This window comes from Poecilia formosa, unplaced genomic scaffold, assembly GCF_000485575.1.
Source record: "Poecilia formosa unplaced genomic scaffold, Poecilia_formosa-5.1.2 Scaffold265, whole genome shotgun sequence".
Taxonomy (NCBI): domain Eukaryota; kingdom Metazoa; phylum Chordata; class Actinopteri; order Cyprinodontiformes; family Poeciliidae; genus Poecilia; species Poecilia formosa.
The window spans coordinates 377,801-397,025 of NW_006800204.1; the positions used below are offsets into that span (position 1 = coordinate 377,801).

General features: G+C 42.9%; 2 protein-coding genes across 9 annotated transcripts; one reads left to right on the plus strand and one right to left on the minus strand.

Annotated features, from left to right (window-relative positions):
* Positions 1-2,743: 2,743 nt before the first annotated feature.
* ostn (osteocrin) lies at positions 2,744-7,000 on the plus strand. 2 transcript variants are annotated; one of them, XM_016680994.1, is made up of 5 exons: positions 2,744-3,168; positions 4,111-4,200; positions 6,308-6,534; positions 6,632-6,742; positions 6,807-7,000. In XM_016680994.1, the coding sequence occupies exons 2-4, from the start codon at positions 4,111-4,113 to the stop codon at positions 6,717-6,719; spliced, it is 405 nt and encodes a 134-aa protein (XP_016536480.1). In that variant the 5' UTR covers positions 2,744-3,168; the 3' UTR covers positions 6,720-6,742; positions 6,807-7,000. The 2 variants fall into 2 exon arrangements, with proteins under 2 accessions (XP_016536480.1, XP_016536479.1); XM_016680993.1 differs by having other exon boundaries at positions 6,831-7,000.
* A 1,770-nt stretch (positions 7,001-8,770) lies between these two features.
* Positions 8,771-19,224, minus strand: iws1 (interacts with SUPT6H, CTD assembly factor 1). 7 transcript variants are annotated; one of them, XM_016680984.1, is made up of 17 exons: positions 18,899-19,224; positions 17,903-17,985; positions 16,680-17,394; positions 16,002-16,067; positions 15,689-15,905; positions 15,560-15,617; positions 15,382-15,488; positions 15,089-15,239; positions 14,830-14,912; positions 14,618-14,747; positions 13,246-13,363; positions 13,056-13,167; positions 12,325-12,381; positions 11,749-11,805; positions 11,025-11,136; positions 10,192-10,343; positions 9,004-9,090 (listed from the first exon to the last, which is right to left on the minus strand). In XM_016680984.1, the coding sequence occupies exons 1-16, from the start codon at positions 18,927-18,929 to the stop codon at positions 10,218-10,220; spliced, it is 2,223 nt and encodes a 740-aa protein (XP_016536470.1). In that variant the 5' UTR covers positions 18,930-19,224; the 3' UTR covers positions 9,004-9,090; positions 10,192-10,217. The 7 variants fall into 7 exon arrangements, with proteins under 7 accessions (XP_016536471.1, XP_016536469.1, XP_016536474.1 ...); XM_016680985.1 differs by lacking the exon at positions 10,192-10,343 and having other exon boundaries at positions 8,771-9,090; positions 15,689-15,902; positions 18,899-19,221; XM_016680983.1 differs by lacking the exon at positions 10,192-10,343 and having other exon boundaries at positions 8,771-9,090; positions 18,899-19,218.
* Position 19,225: the final 1 nt, after the last annotated feature.

Genomic DNA, 19,225 nt, shown 5'->3' on the forward strand with positions numbered 1-19,225 from the left:
CACCAGGCTCACCGCCAGGCAGGCTCACCACCAGGCTCACCGCCAGGCTCACCGCCAGGCTCACCGCCAGGCAGGCTCACCACCAGGCTCACCACCAGGCTCACCGCCAGGCCACCTCCAGGCTCACCGCCAGGCTCACCACCAGGCTCAACGCCAGGCCACCTCCAGGCTCACCGCCAGGCTCACCACCAGGCTCACCACCAGGCTCACCGCCAGGCTCACCACCAGGCTCACCGCCAGGCTCACCACCAGGCTCACCGCCAGGCTCACCACCAGGCCACCACCAGGCTCACCGCCATGCTCAGACTGCAGGAAGTTAGAACGACAACCACCGTCCCATGCTTCATCTGGCAGCAGAGTTTAAGGATCGAAACCTACTTTGTTTATACATGTATTTACTTTTATGCATTTGTAAGTTTCTTTGGTCTGAACATGATGAGAGAAGAAGTTCATAATTTTCTGCAGACCTGTTAAACAGCAGCTCCAAGCCAAACAGGGAGGCAGCTGCAGCTCCTCCATGTTCTGGATCCTTTATGTCCCATGTTGGACCTGAAGTCGTGTTAGCTCTTTAATGATTGTTCAGTCAATGACGTTAGCAAAGATTCTGATGAAACAGCCAAACCATGAGTCACCAGCTGCTCTTATAATCCAACTCTGAAGGCAGGTAGAGTGAAGTTTAATGGCCTTATTAGTTTAAACTCTCAGTCTCTGCCATGCCAGTAGAGCGGCTGCTAAGGTTGGCCACAATAAAACATTCAACATGGTGGACTCTGCTCAAGTCAGGTAAAGCAGGTAGATCAAGGTAAGTAATTCATCATTTTAAAAACTATTTTCTGCCACATAAAATATTCCAATGAACTTAGCCGCGCTAACACTGGACTACTTATCAAAAACAGCAATAAAGCGTAACACCTCTATTGTAAATAGTAGCAGCTAATGCTAAAGCGCTATCCCAGTACTGTAAATAGTAGCGGCTAATGCTAAAGCGCTATTCCAGTACTGTAAATAGTAGCGGCTAATGCTAAAGCGCTATACCAGTACTGTAAATAGTAGCGGCTAATGCTAAAGCACTATACCAGTACTGTAAATAGTAGCGGCTAATGCTAAAGCTCTATACCAGTACTGTAAATAGTAGCAGCTAATGCTAAAGCGCTATGCCAACATTGCATTTAGAGGACTGCTTCAGGGTCCTCTGAGTATTTCTTAGACGTCAGAAATTGAACCAGGACCAACAGATCATGTTTGACTCTAGAATACTTTGGGCTACAGATGAACTCATTCTTACCTCCCAGCTGCCATCATTCCTCCATCACCGTGCTTCACAGCTATTATGAGGCGTTTGGTTTCCTCTATCATGGTGCAACATCTCTACGTTGCCCCAGAAGTCAGATCAGACCTCAACTTTGTGGCCATTTTGTTTTAAGGAGAAAGAGGTGTTCTCTTTTAACCCAAAGTGTCCTATCATGACCTTTAACCTTTAGCCTGCTAACCGAGGCCTGCAGAGTCGTAGATGGAGCCGTTGAGTTCATCTGTGAGCTTCACGCTGTGACGTTGGGCTCAATCTGCTGGGATGTCTGAGATGTTTTGCTCTCTGGAGAATGATGGACTTCAGATGGTTTTTGCATGACCTTTGACCTTTTCCCAGCTGCTTTTCTGAGATCACTCCTGAGATCTTTCCACCTTCACACACATCTTTAGAGAGGCAGCCACTGAGACCAATTCTGGGGATACTTTGCTCAACTTTTAATGTATCCTGTTTCTATGGCAACAGGGAGAGGTTTAGGATGACATCACCTGGAGAAGGTTGTCGTCTCTAATTAGAGGGTCAGCATGTATTGCTGCCATTAACCCCAGTGTGTTTTTTCAGTGACACAATCCTCCATCCTGTAGTAAGTTGGGGGGTTGGAGCTGTGATGCTAGCATGCTAGCAGCAACAGGAACACAAAGACATTGAGGTCAGATTTCAGAGTTATTTGGGTTTTATTTGTTTATTTTGGGTTTTCACAGGATGAATGAAACTCATGTGATATTTACAGAGGAGTTCAGTATCTCGTATCAATAAAGCTTAAGAACCTTTTGTTGAGTTTAGCATTTTAAATCAGTCAGTCAGTGAGCAAACGGTCAGATCAGTCCTTCCCCACAACTTCTTTAAGTATTTAAAACATTTTCTCTCATTGGGTTTAATAAAAACATTTCATCATCTAGACATTGCAACTTCACTTCATCGGAGTAAAGACTCTATTGACTGGATTTATTGCACAACTTTGAGGAAAAGTCACAAAAAGCATAAAATGGAGCCAAATAAATAAAACAGAAACCTTCCAAAACAGTTTAGTTACCTATAAACACAGATGACTGAATCCCGGTGGTGGGCACATTGCCGCTAATACGGTGAGAGCACAGCTCATTTTTTTGTTTAGTACTTTAGTGTGTGTATCAACATGGTTGTGCTTAGCGCTTTAGTATTAGCTTCCACATGTTGGTATAGCACTTTAGCGTTAGCGGAGCTGAAGCATAACCCTTACAGGTAGGTGTGTAATGACATATTAAACCCTTTGGAGTGCGTCATACTATGTTGTGCTGTTGGCACATGGTCGTATCAACAAGGTTAAAATTTGCGCATTAGCTTCTGCTAAATACCTGTTTTATTTTTTATGCCTTTGGAAACAGTTTCTTTCTCATAAGTTAAATTTGAGCAAAAGAAGATTAAACTAAAAGTTTCTGGAGGTTCATGTCTCAATGTTTTCCCTCATTTCTAAAAATCCTGATGCAGTGACTGATGAAATGTAGTGTGTGAACTGATGGTGGAAGGTTTGAGTGCAGGTCTTCCTGCGGGGATATCTGATGCCTCCACATCCAGGCGCTGAGGGAACGGCTGTGCTGTTGGGAAGCAGATGAGAGTCCGACTGTGTTTATTTTAAAAGCGATCTTCCAGGAGGAGGTGAGGTGTGACCAATCCCAGGAGAGCTCTTTAACAGGTAATGGACCTGGTGATCAAACATCTCACACAGAGTGGAAAAGAAGCAAGGGAAGTCATTATGTCACAGGAGGGAAGGGTCTGGATTGGACAGGAGGCTCCGGAGCAGCTGCTATAAAACCTGAAGCTGCAGGAAGACACGGAAACTCAAAGAAGACGACGGACAGCAGAGTTTTATCTCCAGAATCAAGGTACAAGCAGCATGAAACTGGATGAACCTGCAAAAAAAATCACTTTCTTCAATCCAAAAGTTTTTACTCTAAATGCCTAAACTTAAATTTAGCAAATGTTGAATTTCTTGATGCTTCTGTAGATTGTCAGTAAGAAACTTTCTAACTATTGCAGTGCTCCTACCTTGTGACACTTTTCTTGTGTAAAGTTGCTGTTTTTTGTATAAGAATACTTTGAAGACATGTTTATTTCTGCATAAAAATCCAAGCTGAAGCCGCTAAATGCGACAGAAATAAAACTGAGATCTTGAGAGGGCAGGTTCTGGTTCTGGAGAAGGTGCACCTCCTGCGCTAGGCTGCAGGGAGGAAACTCTGAGTCCAGCAGAACAAAGAGTGTGTGTATCACGAGGCGTGTGTGTGTGTGTGTGTGTTTTATCTGGATGTGTAATGGAGGGAATGCAGCAGCGCGCGCATCAGCGAGTGTATAAGTGACGCTCAAAAGGCGTTTATTTGCAGGAATGGAAAGTGCTCAAATTAGAAGATGTTGCTGGACAATAAGTTTGAGCTAAAAGTGTCCCGCTGTCTGTGGGAGCCAGCTGTGTTTGAAACCATGAAGGGAAGGTTAGCTCAGGTTTTAATCAGAGGATGTTTTAAAGCAGAGATTTGTTCTCTCTCCTGCGTTTAGGCTCTGAATAATAATATAATTATTCAGAATGCTGTGAGGCTGAAATATTTTTACTTCATCTGCAGAGAAGATAAATTTTAACGTTTGTTTGGGTTAATTAAGTCTTTGGTCTGTTGTTCTTTTGGGTAAAATGTTATTTTTTCTTAAGTTTTTATTTTATTTAGTTTTATTGCCATGACCATGTTCAGCTGTGCAGCTTCTATTTTTTAAAATCAGTTTCTTAACTGAGCTCAGAGTTTAGTTGTCAGCTTTCTGCTGTGATTCGTTGCTGTGTTCAGATGCGGCTCCGCAGCCATCGTCTGATCTTCTGCCTGCTGCCCATCATCCTGCAATGCAACGTCCTTGGAGTCCAACAGCAGCCGGCTCAGGTCAAGACACAGAAACACACATTTCTAAAAGAGGAACCAGAACTAAACCAAACTAACCTCAAGTTAGTGTCTGAAGCATTAGAATCAGGGCGTTAGTACAGGGTTCATCCTCCAACCGGGGGGTTGGCAGTTCCATTAGCAGGTCAGCAGAATTGCACCGAGGAATCTCACCTTCCCAAGGTTAATTTTACGACTAAAATTTTAGATATCCTCTAAAAAAAAATCCACAAACAGGCTAAAATTAAAATAATAATTTGGTGTGTCACGTTTCACAGAATAATCTGTTAATAGGTGATCCATGAAAAGGCAGTGGTGCGCTGAACTTATCAGACATTTCTAGGCAGCTAAACCAATGCTGTTGTACACACTGAGAGGTCTGTAAGGTATCCTTCAAAAAAGACCTGTAATGTTACAATTAAGACATAAGATTTCACTTGTCATTATGTTGGTAGAACGTTTAAAAGAAACCAGTGATGCCCTTGATTAAAAAATATAAAGCAGACAGATGGGGAAATAGATGGATACATAGAGCTGGGACGTTGACATCCATAAATCTGGTGTACAGGCAACATCTTGTGCATCCACAACTAAAAATAATTAAAATACCTGTTTAAATTTACTGATATACAGATCTTTTTAATCTGTATTTTATGTTTATGTCTTCAAATTATAGAGATTTTTAAAATGATGTAGAAATGCCATGGAAAGGTTCAAATAAGTACAAAAAGCATAACACAGGTTTGTCAAGCAAAAACATTTCTTGACATGTGAAAATCCCTCCACAATGCATAATATCTGTTATTAAGTGCCATAAAAATATAATCAAATCCTGAAAATATAAATGTCCTCACAAACCAGCTGGTCCCCATAAGGAAGGTATATTTTCATGAATCAGAAAAGTCTTCAAAAAGTGAAATAAATTCAAACAGATTCTCAAATAGGACTGTAAAAATTGTCTCAGTATCTCTTAGTGTGGCTCATACTCACTTTAGTATTTGGAAAGCCACATTTTCCATAAAGTGCGTTTAATTGACCGATAAGACAGAAGATCGGCAGGTCGGCTCCTCCTGGGGGCCAAAGCAAGCAGCTCCTCCTGGGTGCTGATATCAGATGGTGTGAAGCAGCAGGAAGAAAAGCAGAAATCTGTTTTCTCGTCAGTCTATTTTATACCAGGCCTGCTGGAGTCTGTAAAGATGAACAGGCAGAGAGGAAGTCAGAAGCTAACTCACACTACCACAAAACCAAAGCCTTTCAGGAGGAGCTGGAGGCTTTTTCCATCTTATTCCCCCCCAACCCTCCAATATAAAATTTAGGTTATTAACTAACTATTCAATTTGCAAGCTAAATAAGTAGTTTGCTAATTAAATATTTAGCTTCAAAATAAAGTTAGCTTGTACGTACCTACATATTTAATTTGAAGTTAAATATTTAGCGTCTACATTCAACATTTATCTTCCCAGCCAAATATTTAGATGGAAACTAAAATTTAAACTTATAACTACATACTTAGTTTAACTACATATCCAGCTTTAATCTAAAGATCAATATTTATTTTGCTAACTAAATCCATCCATCCATTTTCTGTACATCCTTTAGCCCTGCTAACTAAATATATCTTGATAATTAAATGTTTATTTTGTAACTTTGACATTTATAAATGAATTAATTACATGGTGTATTACTAACTTAATAACCAGTTTTTTTGCTGTTAATTTCTGTCTTTGCAAACAGCAGCCGGGGATTTTCTGATGTTCTCTGCCTCTTGCTGTCCCTCAATCCACATTAATCAGGAACTTTTCAGAGGGAAGATTATTTAGTTGCAACCTATTAGTTAGACTTTGCAGGAAAATATTGAACCTCAGAAACTCAAAGCAGATTATTTATATTCAGACCGTAAACTACTTTCACATTTTATTTTTTAGGACATACTCTATTCCATTTGGTCCTCTGGAAATTTAAATTGTTATTCAACCCGAATTAATTCAGTAGAAAATAAACTTTTTCTGTCATGTCGGTTTTATTTCTTCTTTGCTAGTTCAAAAGAAAGGTTTCAAGTTAAACAGGAGGATTGTTGTTGTTCCTTTTAATTTAATCAACCTTTTTCCAGCACATAGACCGGCCCAGGCTGAGGACGCTGGCCGTCCTGTGGCGCCATCCAGGAAGGATGAAGCCCAGACTGGAGCTCAGCGCCAAACTCCGAACAGACGACCTGATGATGATGGAGAATGACGTGACCGAGCCCCAGAGGAAGAGGAGTTTCCCTGGGAACAACGCCCCGCTGGACCGGCTGTCCGTGGGCTCCATGGAAACCAGACAGGGCAAGAAGAAGCAGAGGTAGGACTCACCTTTCCCAGGTGAATTCAACAGAACCACCGGCAGGTGAAGGAAGTTTCTCCTTCCACTTGTCTTGATGCCCGTCTTTTCTTCCCAGCAAGGTGGCGGAGTCGCCACGGCGAAGAAGCAATCCGCCTCCCATCGACAGAGTCGGATTGAGCCGTCTACCGACAACTCGAGGATAGCGAGGACACCCTCATCTGGACAGGTGAGGAACTGCACATGACTGTGTCTATTCAGTAATAAATGTCAACAAAACTAATTTTAAACAGGAATCCATTGTCATCTCTCTTCAGTCGAGTCTCTGCATAAATATCAGCCAACCACCTGCTGAGCCACGACGACAGGTCACCTCACCTGGACACGCTTTAAATGATGGTGCATTCAGGTGCAGCTCAATAAATTCAGGACTAACAGCTTAAGTCTTAAGGAGAGACAAACTTCTTCACAAAAACACAAAATTCATGAGGATATTACATAATTTCATGCATTTTAATGAAACTTTAATGAAATGAAAGTATTGAATTGTATCAAATTCTTTTTGGCAAAAATTATGAGAAACACACAAAATATTCAAATAAATTCGACAAAGTCAATTATGATCAAATATAAATGTTTAATACCAGAACTGATTACGTTGACTTGAACACCTTAAGTTATTAATCTATTAATGGTGTTAGAAAAATACCTTTGGTCAATAATGTGATTTATTTAGAAAAGCTCATTTTGGTGCATCTTTGGGGCAACAACATTTTATTTATGCAACAGTTCAAAATAACAAACCAAAGAATAAATAAATCTTTCACAAAATGTTAATTAGCTACAGATTTGTAAGATTTATTTTACTCTGAATCATCAGGTCTACATTTATTATTGCTGTTAATTATTACTGTTAGGGCTGATCTTGGATCAGACTTTTTAGCTCCACCTGAACGCACCATCTCGGCTCTTCCTGCTGTCACCTGACTGGAAGCGAAACGTCCGACAGACTGAAGCTTTCTGCTCAAGTCTCTTTTTTATGCTGCAGCCGCGCAGCAGGACACATTTCTGCTGCAACACAGAAACACACCGACGGGAGGCTGGAGCCGGTTTACACTACAACGACGAAGCTCGTTTGTTCACCAGGCGATGTTAAATCTGCCAAACAATTCTTGACAGATTTTTTTTTAATTTTCTCTTATCAAATAAAGTAAAAATGTATGTAAATTCAGAAGTGTCATCTGAAAAAGTAGAAAACCACATTAATCGATGTTTAACTTTTATTTGACAGTTTTCACATAGTCTTCTATTCTCTGAGAAACAATAATTTTTACTCCATTTATTTTAAAATATACGATGAAAAGATGATTTTCTGTATCTTGTCACCACCATGTGAAATTCAGAAATGTAAACTGTATGAACTGAAAGTCATACTGCATAGCATTTTAAACTTTATCACGTCTTTAAAGAGTAACTAAACCAAAAATCAACTTGTTTTGCATTTAAACTGTCTAAATTCTTTGTGTTTTAGTTCAAATGTTTGAATTTTTATGTAGATTTGCTTAATTCTGCAATAGTTTCCTAAATCTGTCTCAGTTCTGCCCTCCTTGGGTTGAACAGTGGTACTGCACTTGAGTTTTCCTATTGGTTACATCAGTTCGGTTGATGCTTGGCTGGAGCTGTAATCCAGTTTTCCTCATTTTAAAAAGCTTCCTGTTAAAATTGAAAAGGATTTTCAAATGTTTTTCTCTGCCTGTGTTTAAATGTACATAATAAAGACAAAACAAAGCAAAGAGTCATCCGTTTGGGTTATTTGTCGACCAAACATTGAAAAGGATTTTGCACATCCAGTTTTTAAATCATCACCTTCTTAAAAATAATGACCCATTTCATCTTTTTCCAAAAGTGATTTTTGTGCAAAAAATAAAATAAAAAATCACGTGGCAAAAATGGACAAAATTCACTTAGGCTTGGTTGGACAAATGTTCTCTCAGTTTCAGAAACAAGATTTGAGTCACGCTATTTCAAAACGCTTGCTTTATTATGTTTAATATATTAAATAAAAGCACAAAGCCTGTAAAAGTTTCAGTTACTCTAAATGAAGGCTAAAAGACTGAATCAGGCGTTGCTAATGGCTAACAACCCAAACTAGTTAAACTTTGGCTGATATTGAAACAGTTTCAGGTTTAAAAGGTGTTACAGTTCCTGACGGTTTGCCAGCTACTAACAGCTAACAGATGAAAAACGGACGGCTGGAGACGTCATGATGGAGAGTTTAATGAATTTGTTCAGAGAGCAGAAAAGTTTACAGCAGATAATCACATTCGTTAAGAAGCCCTTAGAGAGGCAGAGCTGGACCTGAGGAGGGAGGGCTGAGATGGTTCAGGAGAACCACCTTAAAACAAAACCACAAAGAAGAAATCCTAAAAAAAACTAAAGACGGAGACTGGATCAGAGTGGCATCCGGTTTCCTTCCACGCTGATCTTCACAGCGTGACCAGTCTTTGTCAGCCTCCGGATGTCCGCAAACCTACGCATCTGTTTATCGACCCGGGACAAACCCTTCTTCACCGGCCCCTGCAAGAGAAAGACAGGAAGCAACAAGCTTAGCTTTCAAAATAAGAGCATCACCATAGCTCTGAACAGGGTTCCTACACAGTTTTCAGGGAAAAGTTCCAGATTTTCCCAAATTTACAGTTATCCATCTGTAAATTCACCATAAACTCGACTTGGCCTAAAATTTGGATGCAAACATCGAGACCGAAAGAAAAAGAAAATAGAAAGAAAGAACAAACAAAACAAAGAAGGAAAAAAGAGAGAGAGAGAAAGACAGAAAGGCAGGAAGATAGATAAAAAGACAGGTAGAAAGACCAGAAGACAGAAACATGGTAAGAATGAAGACAGTGAATAAAAAGAAAGAGGAAAAAAAGAGAATGACAGAAAGACAACTGCCCCGTTTATGCGCTCTTCAGTAAAACCGTAACATTTAGTTGCGATCCAACCGCTCATATTCACGTCTCCAGTGATTGGACTCTCTGACTCTGGTGATCTATGAAACCTGGTTTCAGAGTGGATCGTTTTGGGCGCGTCACCCCAGGAGGTGTGAAAGCACACACGTACAGAACGGACAGCTACTGGGTTTGGTTTGTTCATGCATGAGCAAAAAAACAAAACCAACAGCGGCTAGCATCGCACTGCGAGCTGCTTAATGTGTTCAGTTTAACACAACTTGTTATATTAATATTGGTTCATTAGAGACAGGTTGCTGGTTTCTCAGGGAGATGGAAGTTAAGGGTCAAAAGCACATGAGGGTTTCAATGACATGCTAAAATCACAGCTCCATCTAGTGGCCTGGCATGGCAGCTACAGCAGATTCAAGGTGTCTAAATGTGGAACTTTTCCCCAATCAGCATCTGAACATACCAGCAGCTTCCAGACAGCGGCCTCCTTGAAACAAAGACTGATTGTGTGTAGGAACCATGTGTCTGGAGCTCTGATCGGATCAGAACCAGCAGCTTCTGATCAGAACCAGCAGCTTCTGTTAGTGGAATCAGCTCAGCTCTAATTGCAGCACAACCAGCAGTCAGACCAACCAGCCCTGAAGTGGTTGAAACTTCACTCATTGACCCGATTAGTTCTACGTAGCCGCTGCGCTCCACACCATGCAGATGGACTTACTGCCCCCTGCAGGCGAGCAGCTGCAGCTACAGCGGCATCCTGTTCCCCTCTATGCTGATCTTCACGGCTCCCTGCGGCCGCCGCAGCTTCCTCTGCTCGGCAAAGCGCCGCTTGTGCTTCTCCAGCAGGCTGATGGCTTTCTTATAGCCGCTCTACAGAGGACCAATCAGAGCTCAGCAGCACACCTCACCTGAGTCACATCGTAACAACCTGTAGGTGAGGTGTCGTCTCTGCTCCACGAGGTTCTGTCCTTCAGTGATGGGTTTTATTTTGATTTTAATGGTATAATCTACTTTATGTAAATTTCTACAAACTACATAAGCAAACAGTTTAAACAATTAAAGAGAAGTTCCAGATCTAATTTTTACCCCCAACTGTTTGTATCCTTTAGAGATGAAGTGATTGTTTTATTCAAACTAAAATTATATTCCTCAACCAGATGAATGATTTTGAATTAAAGTAAAGACAAAAAATAAAAATAATCTTAACCCAAAATGCAAAAAATATAAAAAAAAGAAAAAAAATTTGAATTTTGTCTAACATAGAAGTTTAATGCCAGAATCAATCTGGTGTCTGCAGCAACAGAAACTGTAATAACTTACAATTAAAATGTATTTTCCAACTTTAATATGAAGTGTTCATATTTTAATTTTTTTCTTTTCAAAAACAGTATTTGAATAAAACATGAAGTTTTTGGTAATGACCATTAAATATCAGCCACTGAGAGAAAGGTTATACTTTTACTCAAATTTACCTTTTAATTTCTAAAACTTTTAGTGAACATTGTTTTTTCAAAATGATCCAGAATAAATCCTTTTTAAACGGAAACTCACCCTGCTGGAATCCCCCTCCACGTTCCATTTGGGTCGGACCACGTAGTCCTTGTTGGAGGGCATCGGCACCCGAGCCCGGGCGCAGAACCCGGGATCACCGGGTCGCAGAGCTCTGCAGGTCAGAAACATCGATAAGGTTCACGTCAACTTAAAAAAAAATCTGACTGATTGGTCACAATCTGTTTGAGATGAGTAAATTCAATTATATTCAAAGTAAATACATCTAAATGAGAAGATTTATAAATTATAAAAAGTGAAAAATATTAAAACAAAAACCTCATAGTAAATTTAATAAAAGGAAAAATGTATAAAATACATTTCAAAATAGAATAGAATTTTATAACAAAATCAAAAAGACTTATTAAATGAATTTAAATATAAAACAAAATTCCTTAAAAATTACATGAATAAAAACACTATAAAATAATTAAAAATAATAAAATTAATTACAATAAAAAACAAAATAAAAAATGTATATGTATAAATAAATGTATTATAGTTAACATCAATATTAAAAGATTTTAAAATAAAAGTCTTAAAAATATATAACCCCCTACCTTGCCCCTAAAATTTCACGAATAAAAATTTTAATAAAAATTTTAAAAACAATTTGTAACAAAACAAAATATTAAACAATTTAGATAACATATAATTCCTAAAAAATATTTCCTAATTATATTTATGGTAAAAATTGCATGATAAAAGTAAATAATGATGAACTGACTTTTCCTCCCCGGTGAGCTGCTTCTCCAGGTCTCTGCGGGGCGTCTGACCTCCAGAGCTGCAGACCAACACAAACACAAGCTCTGCTGTAATATTCAGATTCAAGCCGCCACACCAGGGCTTCCTCCTGAAGCTCCATGCTGTTATCAGCAGGCTTCACCTCACTGCAGGTTAGTGAAGCCATCAGAACCTGGAGCCGGTTCCGATCCGATCGGCCTGCAGCAGAAACTCTGCATCACGTTTTAGTGTCACTGAGCTTCACACTCTGAGGTTTCTAACTGCTGAGCATGTTCCTGCCAGAAGGCCAGAAGGTTAAGATCAGATTGAGTCAGCCCCTCTGTGCAGCAGCGCCCCCTGCTGTCTACAGCTACAGACTGTTCATCTTAATTACAGGCTGTAAATCCAGAGTGCCGCCTGATCGTCCATCTCTCTCAACACAAACATTCCTTATTTTATGGCTTCTGGATCTCCTCAAGTTCCGCGGCATCACTAACATTCATCTTCAGGCTGCAGCTGCACAGAAGAGCTGCAGCAGAAACACGCGCAGCGCAAACATGCAGCATCTCTGGGACTGGACCTGGTTGGTGGAGAGAAGACGTCGGGTTCCTGCGCCCTCTCCACCTTCTGAGGCTCACTGAGGGAGGAAGGAGGATGAGGACGAGGAGGAGAGATGGATGAGAGGAAGAAACACACACACACACACGCACACACACACACGTTCCTGTTTCCCTATGCTTTTATGTATTATTTTATACATAAAATAATTACAAAGAATATCAAATAGCCAAAACCTTTTGGATGGAAAGTCCAACATCTGGAGAAAGATGTGGTACTCTCTGTGACCGTTTCGTAAAAACAAATTGAGTGAGACTTCATAATTCAATTTATTTGTTGTTTCTGTTATGTTTATTTATTTTGGGATATCTAAAACTCAAACTTTAAATTAATCAAACTCCTAACCCAAAAATTATGTTTTTACATTGTGTGAAAATGGCAAAATGTCCTCACAAATACACATGTCCTCACAGTTTTGGTTATTTAAGTAGGTCCTCATACGATAGCTAAACAAGTACAAGTACACACTCAAACATACAAGAAGGACAGATTTACCTCGCTGGGTTTCCCATTAAAAACATCTGACCAGCTGAAACCAGAACCTCCTGTCGCATCATGTGACTACCTGTCAGGGTCGACTACCTGCTACTGCCAGTCAGAGATGTGTGTGTGTGTGTGTGAGTGATGGAGACCTTGAAAAAGCCTCAAAGCGATCTGGTTTAGTCAAAGTTTGAATCGTATTTCTGTTGCTACCTGAGCCGGCGTCTCTGAGGCGTCTGCTGGTCCAAATCCCTCTGCTGCCGCTCTTCCCTCGTCATTCCCTTGTAATTGGACGTCAGACCGAAGATTGGCCGCGACCATTCGTCTGGAAGGAAACGGATCAGAAACATGTCAGGAACGTCTGGACTTCCTGCAGCTGGACCAGAACCGGGTCAGGTCTTACTGATGAGCTTCAGCGCCAGGTCTTTGTTGGCCCGGGATTCTTTGGGATGCTTGTAGAGGAACATGACGGCCCGTCCGATCCCGCTGTGCTTCAGCGTCTCCTGGCTGACGTTGGGGAGCTGCAGGAGGACAACGGGACGTTACTGGGGTCCAGAAGACGTCCAGTCTGTCCCCAGTCCGTCCCCACTTCCAGTGCTAAGTGGTCTTTAGAAATTATTTTAGTGGTCTTTGAGGGTGTATTTGCATTGTTATTTTCATGAAATTAGGGCTGCACGGTGGCGCAGTTGGTAGAGCTGTCGCCTTGCAGCAAGAAGGTTCTGGGTTCGATTCCCGGCCCCGGTCTTTCTGCATGGAGTTTGCATGTTCTCCCTGTGCATGCGTGGGTTTTCTCCGGGTTCTTCGGTTTCCTCCCACAGTCCAAAAACATGACTGTCAGGTTAATTGGCCTTTCCAAATTGCCCCTAGGTGTGAGTGTGTGTGTGTGCATGGTTGTTTGTCCTGTGTGTCTCTGTGTTGCCCTGCGACAGACTGGCGACCTGTCCAGGGTGTACCCCGCCTCTCGCCCGGAACGTGAGCTGGAGATGGGCACCAGCAACCCTCCCGACCCCACTGAGGGACAAGGGTGGACAGAAAATGGATGGATGGATGGATTTTCATGAAATTAGTCAACAGGGGTCTCAAGCAACAATATTACCGTTTATCGCAATAATTTCTGGTACAATTAATTGTCGTGACAAGCCTGGTAATGAATACTCAGAAGACAGCTTCTAAAAAATGTATTCAATTATTGTTGAACAACCACTGACGGGAGTTTTCTCCCAACTGTTGCCGTCGCCATTTTGCCGACATTTTACATAAGGATGACCTTATGTAAAAGGTCATCCTTACCTTTTACATAAGGTAAGGATATGTAAAAGGTACATATCCTTACCTTATGTAAGGTAAGGATATGTACCTTACATAAGGTACATATCCTTATGTAAGGTACATAAGGATATGTACCTTATGTACCTTACATAAGGTACATATCCTTATATTAGAAACTGCATATGTAATATGCAGTTTCTGCATATTACGGCGCAGAAACTGCGCCGTAATATGCAGAAACTGCATATTACGGCGCAGTTTCTGTCTGCGCCGTAATATGCAGACAGAAACTGCTGAATTCACATCAGTTTGAAAGGCTAATAAACAGAATCATAAAATGAAAAACTGATGGATATATCTAAAATTTCAGTACGTTTTAGTTTTATAAATGAATGATATAGATCCAGTTAGTTTTCCCATTTTTATTTATTTCAGTTAACAAAAATATTTTCTCAGTTTTTGTTATTTTTAATTATAATAAAATATAATATCCCAGCCCCTCCTACCTCTTGCAGGATCCGCAGCAGCTCCTCTCTGATCCGCAGCGCTGGCAGCGATTTGTCGGGCAGAGGGCTGATCCACTCCTTGATGGCCGACATCACGCCGCTGTCAATGAACGTCTCCTTCAGATCCTGCCTGAGGGACAGAGAGGACGGTCGTCAGACTGGACCGGGTCGGTTCTGGTTCTGAGGTCCAAACGGAGCGGACAGAAACTCACTTCTTGAGGTGCATGACGACCTGCGGCAGCAGCGTGAGCTTCTTCAGCGCCGGCTTCTTCTGGCTGTTCAGAGTCCGGTCCTCCTGGTCAACAAAGAGGAGTCAGCAGCTCGGCTTTTATTGTGAAAGGATGGCAGACGAGACTAAACCTGCCAGGCTTTTATTGTGAAAGGATGGCAGACGAGACTAAACCTGCCAGGCTTTTATTGTGAAAGACAGTTGGGACTAAACATTCTAGGCTTTTATTGTGAAAGGCTGACCTCTGCGGCCTCGTTCATCTTAGTGATCATGGCGCTCACGACATCATCGGCATCGCTGATGAACGTTCCTCCGTCTCGGTGCCTCCTCTTCCGGCTGTTCATGGCTTTCCTTTTGGCTAGCATGATGTCAAAGTCGGACATGAAGCTGGTGCTGAACACACACACACACACACACACACACACACACACACACACACACACACACACACACACACACACACACACACACACACACAGAGGTTTAGCACCCTGCTGGGTCCACGCAGCACCGGCCACCTTATGGGGACACCTACTCCTGGCCACTGCGGTCCACTTCTTCGTCGGAGTCGGACTCATCGGCCGCCTGCTGCTGCTGCTTCGGCTGCTTGCTGGCAGCCTCCAGCTCCTCCTGGTTGAAGCCCTGCAGGAGGAAGAGGAAGATGAAGAGGAGCCGATTCCCGATTGGTTCCAGCTCCAACAGCGGTAACTTACCGTGAACTCCTCCTCTTCCTCATCTCCAGACTCTCCGAAAATGTCTGCGATCATTTTCCTGCAACACATTTAACTCTGGGTCAGCTGCAGTTCCGTTTCCTGCCAGCAGGAGTCAGTGGTCAAACTCACTCCTCTTCGTCGTCCTTGCCGGAGTCGCTGTCGCTGCCGAATAGCGCCTTCTCGTCCTTCTTCACCGCCGTGGGTTTGGACCGGTCCTCTTCGTCGCTGCCGCTGTCTGACCCAAGCTCCCTCAGCTTGGCCGCCAGGCTTCGATCCGGGCCGACTGAGCCGTCGCTGCTGCCCGAGTTCTCGTCGTCGTCGGAAACCGCCCGGCTCCTCTTTGCCGCTGAGACACAAGGAAGTGGACAGATGAAATGACTGGATCGGTTCTAGAGCTCTGGGATAATGAACCGGGTCAGAACAGAACATCAGGCTGACTCACCTGGTTTGTCTTCCTTCTCTTCATCCTCGTCTTCACTGTCAGACAAGATGGCCTTCTTCCTCTTCACTGCAGAAACGCATAAAGAGAACCTCAGAACCACCACAGAAACCCGATTCAGATGGTCCAGAACCAGTAATTATATACACACACGCATACACACATATTTATATATGTATATAAATAAACACACTGGAAGACTACTGTTGGGTTCAAGTTGTGCTAAAAGGAGTTAGCCTAATAGTGAAGCTATGCTATCCTATGTAGCATTTGAATGCTAAACATGCTAATGTTAGCGTCCATATTTCTAAAGAAGCCCAGAATGATCCAGGCTTCCTGAAACACTTCGCTCCAATCTGATGGCTGAAGAACCTGAAGAGTAAAATCTGTAAATAAATCTGGTTTTGAGCTCATGTGGAATGTATTCAATAATTTAGCAGGAAAAAGGTTTGGGAATTAAAATGTTGCTGATTTTGTCAATATATTTTTGACGGACAGCAGTTATTAAACTGTTCGGTCTGTCCGACTCAGAAGGACAGAGACGGAGCTGATTGGACCAAAGGACAGGAAGTCTTGTTGGTTTACAAACCAGAGACGTCTGTATGCAGCATAGTGGTGGCAGCATGATGATGTGGGATGTGATAAACCCCTTTAGATCAGTTCTGGCTCTGATGTCTCTACCTGGTTTGTCGTCCTCTTCTTCGCTGTCATCTCTCTGTTGCTTCTTCTCTTCCTCGCGCTGCTCTTCATCACTTCCTGTTGCAGCCTTCTTCCTCTGCCCCTCGTCTTCCTCATCCTCACTGTCGGATTGCATCACACCCTTCCACTTCCCTCCCCCGACCCCCTCCTCTTCCTCCTGTTTACCCTCATCTTCCTCGTCAGAGTCCATCGGCGCCGCCTGGCGTCTGGCGGGCGGCTCTGCGTCAGAGTCACTGTCTGAGTGTTGCCGTGGAGACGACGCTGGCGCCGGTTTGTCCTCTTCGTTGTCGGAGTCGCTGCGGGCGCCATCTCCTCCGGGGGCGTCCTCCAGCTCAGAGCTGCTTCCTCGGCGCTTGGCAGGGGACGACACGTCCTCCTCCTCTTCCTCGTTGTCGGACGCTCCCCGTTTGACCGGAGACGATGCCTCGTCCTCTGAGCCGCTTGGCCGTCTCTTCGTCGGCGATTCCTCCTCTTCCTCATCTGATGCGCTTGCCCTGTGTTTTGCCGGAGAGTCTTCATCTTCGCTGTCGCCGGGCCGATGAGGCTCCGCCTCCGAGTCGCTCTTGTCTCGGCGGCCCCCGGGAGCCTCGTCCTCCGAGTCGCTGTCAGCCCGGTGCCGGTCCTCTGCGTCCGAGCTGTTGGCTGCCCCGCCCGTTTCCATGGCTATGGCAGCGTCTTCGTCGTTGCTGCCGTCGTCCTGCAGAGAGCAGAACGTCAACGCACCAACCGACATTAAACAGCAGAAGAAGAATCATTCAGCAGGTCAAGCTCAGACTGCACTACTTTCTCCAACTACTCTCCACTTACGTTTTATCATTACTGCATTTTCTGCACTTTGTTGTCATCAGATGTTGACGTTACGCATGGCTGGAATAAACAGGAAGTAGAGATGGAGGTTCTGGTCTGACAGACCCACCAGTGTCTGGGAGCGTTCGCTTCGTCAGAACTTATTCAGCAGATGTGTTTCTATCTCCATTTTAGCACATTAACTCTTTCTCAGAAAAGCCAAAAACTGCCTCATGTGAGGTTTAAAAAAAACAACAACTTTGTTTTGCAAAATGGCTGAAGTTATTTTGAATTACCATCAACTTATTCTAATGTAATATTTCAAAATGTACATTAAAAAACGCACTGCAAACGCATCTGGTTCCCTGGTTGGAATCAACCAGGACATTAATAACTCATAACTAATCACCGGTTCTGACCTCCGACTGCTGGCCGTCGCTCCTCATCTCCTCGCCGTCGGATTGAGGATGCTCATCCTGAACCGGAGTCCCACCCCCATCGTCTGGAGACAAACGGAAGAAAAAATCTTCAGCATCAAACAAACTCAGAGATTAAAACGTCACATGTTCCAGAAACAGCAGCTCCACTCAGAGAGAGCCGAGGATGATGCTCCTTCATCACAACAACAATAATGAGACGTTCTGAAAGAATCTGATCTGATTAGATGTTTAACTCTCTGAAGACCTGAAGTTTACCGACTGAAGGTTTTCTGTAGCGCTGATTAAATCTGCAGCACAAACCAACATTTCAAGAGTTCAGATTTTCCTGTCCAAATGATTCATGGATCAAAGAGTAAAACACTTCAGTAAACAACAAAGTATCTTCAGTTAGAAACTTTCTCAAATTAGCTGTAACACAGACTGCTACAGGAGATCCTTCCTCCCAACAGCAATCAGCATCAACAATAACATTTTGAAGAACCTTGAATTAAATGAGTTACAGAAGCTTTTAATTTTCCTTTGGAATCAATAAAGCATTTCTGAATTTGAATCAAACTCAGCAGTTTGCCTAGATATGTTGACAACAGAAGAAGAGAAACGAAAGAGAAGAAGATCAGCTAGAACCAGCAGCTGAACAGATCTAAACACGATCTTAGTGGCCTGAGGAGAAACAATCATGGCTGGACCCTCACAGGCAGTGATGCTGTGGGCTAGAGGTCAGAGGTCAGCCAGGATGTGAACGGATCTCCTTCCAGAATGACCCAGGCTCTGCTGGGGAGCAGATTTCAGGCATGAACCGCTGATTTAGTGAAACCAAGCTCCATCAGAACCGGAGCAGGTAACTGAACGTAGAACCGGGTCCAAACTTCAGGACCGATACTGAGGAACCGGGATGAACCCCGGAAAACACCGAAAACGAAAAGCGTTTTATGGGCGAGCTCTTAGTTTGTCAGCCGGAAAACAAAGCGCATTTACCGGACATAAATTCCTCCTCTCCTCCGTCCATCTCTCAGACGAAGACAGACTTCGGTTCCGACCTTATTGGACGGACTGGTACCGCTTTACTGGTGTTTAGTACCGCAGCTGGAGGGAAACCGAAAACCCAACAGAGAAGAGTAAACAAAACGCACATACACCAGAAGCTAGCTGCCGTTAGCACACCGAGAACCAAAATGGCGGAACCACCACCATCTGCGCATGTGTGATGGATTACGTAATTTAGTTCTGTTCTTTTGGTGCTTCATGGTGAACCGCAAACAAGCATTAATGTGTCGTTCCGCCACCTATAGACCTGGAGGAGAG